Genomic DNA, 7,619 nt, shown 5'->3' with positions numbered 1-7,619 from the left:
AAAATATATAAATACAAACTTACTACTCCAGAATGGGGGAGACTGCTATGGGGTCCGCTGGCTCACGGGCCCCCTACGGCCACGGGCCCCATAGCAGTTATGTGGCCTGCCACCAATGGTGGTACGCCACTGTTGTACTCGTCTGTATACATCCATATACACATCCATATACACATACATATTCAGATACATAAAAATCTACACCCATATCCACACTTATATACAGATAACCAGATATACACACACATACTCACAGACACAGAAGTATGCATACCTACATAAAAATATAGATACATATTTCTACATAAAACCACCTAAACACCAGTATTCCTGTGTGACCGTCACAATAGAGACACTGCTGCGTTCTACAGACGTCGCATTATCAATACAGCGTCTCTAGTCCGACACGCTAATAATTCAAGTCATAATAGGGTTCTCTAATAAACCGCGGGTTTATTGGCGACGTTCATGCGTCGTGGGCGTGGTTACCGACGTTCATGCGTCGTGGGCGGGTCTAACGACGTAGTTGCGGCCTAGCTTATTAAGAGCATTATGGCATCCAGGGTCAGGGCATCTTCTTGGGGTGATGCTGAGGTGTGCTACCTTGTGGAGCACCTGGATGCACTTGATTATGAGTGCCATGTGCACTCTGAGCATCCAGTGCTCCATAAACAGGCGGTGCTGCAGAGGATCGGTCGGGGCCTGGTCCGCAGATTTGGGGTGCAGCGCTCTGCTACCCAAATCCGTAAAAAGCTGGCGGACCTGAAATATAGGTCTGCCGACCGAATCGTCAGCATCCGGTCACGGACCCTGCCCCGCCGTGGTGAGTGGTTTTAAAATATGTTAACACAATATATGGCAGCACATTAGTTACAACTGCAATCACCTTAGGTATCTAATGTTATTTGTTTTCCAGCGCCTGCAGCCCCAGAGCCCCCAAGGGAGTCACCTCCAGCCCTGGAGCCCCAGCAGCATTCCTCTGCCAGCTCGCCAGCATCACTCCGTGATATAGGTGCAGCTTCATCTTTCGGTAATGCTTTGACATAAAATACAGTCCATACAACTTGGAAAGTATAGGGCTGTCATGTACTATTAAGTGTTGTGTCTTTCTCTAGCCGGTGGTGCCAGGGGATCCGGGTGGTCCTTAAGCTCGTCATCATCCGAGCAACCTGAAAACCGTAAGTGTTAAATACCAAACATGTACCTGATAGGCTGTGTGCCCACGATGCGTTTTTTAAGGTGTTTCTGCAGCGTTTTTGCTGCTGTGGAAACGCATTAAAAGCGCATGGTAGAAGGTCTGCCATGTTCCCCAATGATAATCCGCATGTGCTGTGCACATGCTGCGGAAATTTCCGCTGCACATTATCATTGCGGAAAAAAACGCAGCACTACCAATTATTTTGCATAAGGTGGTTTTTTTGCGCCGCCATTGACTTGCATTATAATGCGCCAATTCCGCAATACTGCATCTGTACTTGCGTAATTAGCGCGTTCTAATGTGCGGATGGTACCCGGGAGTGGTGCATCGTGGACACATAGCCTTAATTTGATGAATGTACAGAATTATTGGACTTTTAAGTTTAACTATTACCTCCGTAGAAATCCCAACACTACAAGATCTCCTGGCGTCACAACGGAGACTGAGTGAAGAGATCCACCAGCACGGAGTGATGCTGGCAAGATTTGTGGCAGCCCATGACCGTCACGGCAGCCAATAACTTATTTTTTGTTATGTAGTTGATATTATTTGGTTGGTTATATTTTTTATATTTTTATAAAAAAAAAATTAGTTTATATCCACTATTGTCTACACTTTGTTACATCTAATCCTATCCTGTGTGATACTGCCTGACGGGTTGTGTATCTAATCCTATCCTGTGTGATACTGCCTGACGGGTTGTGTATCTAATCCTATCCTGTGTGATACTGCCTAAAGGGTTGTGTATCTAATCCTATCCTGTGTGATACTGCCTGACGGGTTGTGTATCTAATCCTATCCTGTGTGATACTGCCTGACGGGTTGTGTATCTAATCCTATCCTGTGTGATACTGCCTAAAGGGTTGTGTATCTAATCCTATCCTGTGTGATACTGCCTGACGGGTTGTGTATCTAATCCTATCCTGTGTGATATTGCCTAAAGGGTTGTGTATCTAATCCTATCCTGTGTGATACTGCCTGACGGGTTGTGTATCTAATCCTATCCTGTATGATACTGCCTAAAGGGTTGTGTATCTAATCCTATCCTGTGTGATACTGCCTGACGGGTTGTGTATCTAATCCTATCCTGTGTGATATTGCCTAAAGGGTTGTGTATCTAATCCTATCCTGTGTGATACTGCCTGACGGGTTGTGTATCTAATCCTATCCTGTATGATACTGCCTAAAGGGTTGTGTATCTAATCCTATCCTGTGTGATACTGCCTAAAGAGTTGTGTATCTAATCCTATCCTGTGTGATACTGCCTGACGGGTTGTGTATCTAATCCTATCCTGTGTGATACTGCCTGACGGGTTGTGTATCTAATCCTATCCTGTGTGATACTGCCTGACGGGTTGTGTATCTAATCCTATCCTGTGTGATACTGCCTAAAGGGTTGTGTATCTAATCCTATCCTGTGTGATACTGCCTAAAGGGTTGTGTATCTAATCCTATCCTGTGTGATACTGCCTAAAGAGTTGTGTATCTAATCCTATCCTGTGTGATACTGCCTGACGGGTTGTGTATCTAATCCTATCCTGTATGATACTGCCTAAAGGGTTGTGTATCTAATCCTATCCTGTGTGATACTGCCTAAAGAGTTGTGTATCTAATCCTATCCTGTGTGATACTGCCTGACGGGTTGTGTATCTAATCCTATCCTGTATGATACGGCCTAAAGGGTTGTGTATCTAATCCTATCCTGTGTGATACTGCCTAAAGAGTTGTGTATCTAATCCTATCCTGTGTGATACTGCCTAAAGAGTTGTGTATCTAATCCTATCCTGTGTGATACTGCCTGACGGGTTGTGTATCTAATCCTATCCTGTATGATACGGCCTAAAGGGTTGTGTATCTAATCCTATCCTGTGTGATACTGCCTGACGGGTTGTGTATCTAATCCTATCCTGTGTGATACTGCCTGACGGGTTGTGTATCTAATCCTATCCTGTGTGATACTGCCTAAAACAAGCAGTGCAGGGGCAGTAAAGCCCACTCCAAAGTCGGCTTTCACACCCTCCTGCTTATTGATGTTATCAGCTGAAGTTGTGTAGGGGCAGGAAAGCCGTCTGAAGTCGGCTTTAATAGCCGCCTGCAAATTGATGTTATCAGCTGAAGTTGTGTGGGGGCATGAAAGCCGTCTGAAGTCGGCTTTAATAGCTGTCTACTAATTGATGTTATCAGCTGAAGTAGTGTAGGGGCAGGAAAGCCGTCTGAAGTCGGCTTTCATTGCCGCCTACTTATTGATATTATCAGCTGAAGTTGTGTGGGGGCAGGAAAGCCGTCTGAAGTCGGCTTTAATAGCTGTCTACTAATTGATGTTATCAGCTGAAGTAGTGTAGGGGCAGGAAAGCCGTCTGAAGTCGGCTTTCATTGCCGCCTACTTATTGATATTATTAGCTGAAGTTGTGTGGGGGCAGGAAAGCCGTCTGAAGTCGGCTTTCACAGATGCCAGCTAATTCAAGAAGAAGAGAGAAGAGGAAAGAATAGGAACATAGTATGAAAACTATAAGGAAGACCTAACATGTTGATCCAGAGGAAGGCAAAAAAAACCCATGCTCCGTTTTGGGAAAAAAAATTCCTTCCTGACTCCACATACGGCAATCAGACTAGTTCCCTGGATCAACGCCCTATCAAGAATCTAATATATACAACCTATAATCTGAGTCAGACTCATAGTGCATGGTATGGCAGATCATTGCCATACCGTGCACCATGACTATGACCCCAAAGACTAAAAGAAGGGAAGTAGGAAGAGGAGGGGAAGAAAACCAGCTGTGAAGAAGACCAGAGGACACAGGGAAAAGACAGAAGACAGGTGATAAAGCCTGGAGCCGGAGGAGGAGAAGGGGAGGAGGTGATCACCAGCGGAGAGCAGGGATGGGAATAGACGGTAGAGAATGGAGGGGAGGGAACGGAGATTGGGAAGGGATCGGAGGGCAGGGGTGAGGGGTCCCACCCTCGGGAAGAGGTAAAGCAGAAAATAAGGCAACCAAAAAACATTTTTATTTCAATCAGGGTGAGATCAGAGGGCAGGGGTAAAGTTAAAAAAGAGGACAATAAACCTTGTTTTTATAAACAAACAAAAATATAAACAATTTTAACAATTTAAATAAGTATTAAATTAACAATATTTACAAAATGATAAAAAAAAATTGAAATGAAACATCACTACAGTTCTTCATATCGATTACCTGTATTTGTGTATCCGTGCCTGGGGGAAACAAAAGAATCAGAACACATGGGATACTGTGGGGGGGGGGCAAGGCTTTGTGGACGCCGGATCCTCTGCACTGGTGTGCTGTGAAGTGGGTCCGGCCTATCGGTCCAAGAATGTTGTTGAAAATGGCCAGGGTCAATCAGAGTATGTACAGTAGACGTTTCATTAAGTTCACCGGCTGCCGCTTTATTTAAAGTCTCAAACATGACCCTTTCTGCATGCGCCCTCTGTCGGTCATCCAGCCTCTGTAGTCTCTCGCCAGCATATGTTGCAAAGCTGTCCCGCTTGGCCTGGGTCTGCAGAAGTAGAATCTTGTTCGCCAGAGATACTAGATCTGGCGATGGCGGCAAGCTGGCCTTTCTTTTCCTTGATTTTCTCTGTCGCCGAGGCACAAGGTCTTCACTTGTAGAGGCCATAGGGTCTTCATTCACCGATGCCATAGGTTCCTCATTCCTTGACATAACACTCGCCTCCTCCATACCACGTTCCGTAGCCGAGATGTCGTCATCTTGCCAATGGTGCTGTGGGAACACAAAAATAAAGTTAAGATTTGGTTACAACATCCAGCAGGTATGTTATGACCAGCATGGGTACACGTGCACTAAAAAACAAATATGAGGGGCGGCTAAACTAGGGCATGTACATTGAAAGTATAAATGCTATTTACAGGGAAGCAAAGAAGGTACTTACATCTTCAACAGGGGAGTCAGTCCGTATGTCGGGGTCTTCTTCCGGGGTCTGCCGTATCGTACACACCATTCGCCGAGGTAGCTCCTGGTCACGGGTGAAGGCAAGCAAATCATAATACCATAATGTCGGCACATAAACCTCATCTGTGCCGGTACCTGACTTCTTTGATTTCTCCACCCGGTTGAGTTCTTTCTTATATACGGTACGTAGACCCTGGATCTTTCTCTTCACCAGCTCTTCATCCACCTTCTCGTTGGGGCCATGCCTTTTAAAGAGGGAAATCAATTGCTGGTAGGCCTCCCTCTTTTTCTCTCTATTGCAGTAGTCTGTTGATTTTATTTGCCAAAGGCACGGCAGGGAGCGGTAGAGGTCAATCATTTCCCTCACAAACTCTTCACTTTTGAAAGCCATCTGAAAAGGATAGCAATACAGTGAGCATACATGAAACATTTTCAAACAAAGTAAAAAGTACTACACACCATTTGCTGACTAAAAATGGCCTCCAATATATAAGCAAATATATACTTATTGAGTGTGATAAAAATCCACTAAAATAACTTACCGTGGAAACAAAGCAATACAGTGCCTGAAAAACCCAAAAGTCAATGTTCAGTCACAGCTGAAGAAAATCCACAAATGAATGGAATCACAGCAGTAGATCGCAACTAGGATCCAAAAATCAGGACGCTGACAAGGCTTCAACAAATCCCAGATGGACGAAACTTGCCCGGAGAACACTGCTACGATCCGAAAGCAAAGCGCAGATAGGAACAAGGGAGCGGAATTGCCCCAACGTCGCCTTTTTAAAAACCCCCGGCCAATCAGAACGCAGTAGCGTCCACCAATCGAAGATGAGTGGGCGCGGAAAGGTAATTTTATGTACGCCTTTCTGTCACAGTACAGTCCCTCAAAGTGTGTATCGTTGAGTGTGGATCGTTGAAATAGCTGCTGTGTGACAGCGTCCCAGCGACCAACGAGATCGTTAGTTAGATCGCTGGGGCGGCCGAAATCGTTGGCAAGTTTACATGTTTGACGGCTCCCGAACGATCTCTCCAGCGATCTCAAAACTGTGACGTAGTAACGATCTCGCTAGCGATCTCGTTATGTGTGACAGGGCCTTTAGACTTGGAATTAAAAGATGTACTAGTATTAAAGAGGATAATAATTAGTGTTGAGCCACCCCCGTAGTGTTCGAGTTCGGTTTGGTTCGTCGAACACCCGTGTGTTCGCCGAACTGTTCGTCGAACTGTTCGTCGAACACCTTCGAACACCGTTAAAACCAATGGCAGGCAAACAAAAACACATAGAAACACATAGAAAACACCTTCAAAGGTGTCCAAAAGCTGACAAACTGCTCAGAAGACATAACTAACACATGGAAAAGTGACAAGTACATATAGTCATGCGAAAATAAAAGAGGTGGAGGAGTAAAAGGAGGGGGAGACACAGATATAGGCATGTCATGCCCTTCTAAAATCCAAAAAGTGAGAAGCCGACACGGCCAGTCCGTTCCTGCCCGTGCCACCTCCGTGTCGCCGGGTTTGTGCCAGAGCCGCGGTGGACCCTGACGGCCAGCCCCCCTCTCCTAATACTGGTGCCTGTCCGCTGGTGGGTCGAGCCCCCCGCGGTGGGGGGGGAGTAACATCTGCAGAAGAAAGACCATCTTCCAGCCAAACTAACATGTCGACTTCTTTTCGTGGACAATGTGATACGATCCCTTTGTTACGGACACGCCCATCGCTACAAATTCCAGATGAGGCACAAAAACAGCAGGTGCTTCAGCGGATATCAAGTGCTCCTTCAAGTGGGCTCTCCTCCACCTCAACTTCAACATCACAAATACTCCAGTCCTCAGAGGTGTCACCCCAATCGCACTTGCTTCCTCACAGCTCCCAAGTCTCCAGCTGCCCGTCTGAGTATGGGGTAACACAGATGGTTGAGTCTGCACAGCTGTTTACTCATACTATAGCCTGGGAAACGGAGGTCTGCTCCAGAGCTTCTGTTAATCCAGACGAGGAAATGATCTGCACTGATGCCCAGAATCTTTATAAGTCGGATCCAGGACCAGATGAAGAAGGTTCTGAGCATAATGTAGACCCTCGTTCCCAAACTGTAACTCCTGTTGGTGGAGACAATGATGAAGACGATGATGAGACTCAAATACCTGATTGGAGCGACAACTTGACTTTTCGGTCAGGGCAGGAAGAGGTTGGCTTTGAGGACGACGGGTGTGATAACACACAGGGTGCTGATGACAAGGTTGGAGATCCCACTTACTGTCAACCCACAGTCAGCCAGTCGATGAGGTCACCCAGGCCTTTGCCTGGCCTTTGGGATGTCGCGGTGGTCGGCTCCCTGGCCCGTACCCTGGGGTCACTCTTTAAAAGGGTGGATAATTGTTAATTTTATAAGAGTTTGTGACACCACCTGTGGTATCTGGTGAGAAGCACCAGTGCTGCAGCAGTCCACTGAGGCCCGTGATAAGGCAGCTCGATGGTATAGCTCCCAACA

The 7,619-nt window shown here is 46.2% G+C and overlaps 1 protein-coding gene across 1 annotated transcript; it reads right to left on the bottom strand.

Annotated features, from left to right (window-relative positions):
- Positions 1–382: 382 nt before the first annotated feature.
- LOC141264675 (uncharacterized) lies at positions 383–6,173 on the bottom strand. The gene is made up of 4 exons (XM_073676943.1): positions 5,671–6,173; positions 5,109–5,519; positions 4,493–4,939; positions 383–409 (listed from the first exon to the last, which is right to left on the bottom strand). The coding sequence occupies exons 2-4, from the start codon at positions 5,517–5,519 to the stop codon at positions 383–385; spliced, it is 885 nt and encodes a 294-aa protein (XP_073533044.1). The 5' UTR covers positions 5,671–6,173.
- Positions 6,174–7,619: the final 1,446 nt, after the last annotated feature.

The sequence above is a fragment of the Phyllobates terribilis genome, unplaced genomic scaffold, assembly GCF_046119375.1.
Source record: "Phyllobates terribilis strain yellow unplaced genomic scaffold, ASM4611937v1 Scaffold_4__5_contigs__length_816908805, whole genome shotgun sequence".
Lineage (NCBI taxonomy): Eukaryota > Metazoa > Chordata > Amphibia > Anura > Dendrobatidae > Phyllobates > Phyllobates terribilis.
Note: the sequence above shows the minus strand (reverse complement) of the source record. Positions and strands in the feature narration are given on the sequence as shown.

Bases quoted from the DNA above. Each gene is read 5' to 3' on its own strand.
- LOC141264675 (XM_073676943.1), bottom strand. From the start codon at position 5,519: ATGGCTTTCAAAAGTGAAGAGTTTGTGAGGGAAATGATTGACCTCTAC. The intron at 4,940-5,108 runs GTAAGTACCTTC...GTGTTCCCACAG, and splicing joins CTGACTCCCCTGTTGAAGAT to CACCATTGGCAAGATGACGA. The intron at 410-4,492 runs GTGCAGAGGATC...TTGAATTATTAG, and splicing joins ACCCACTTCACAGCACACCA to CGTGTCGGACTAGAGACGCT.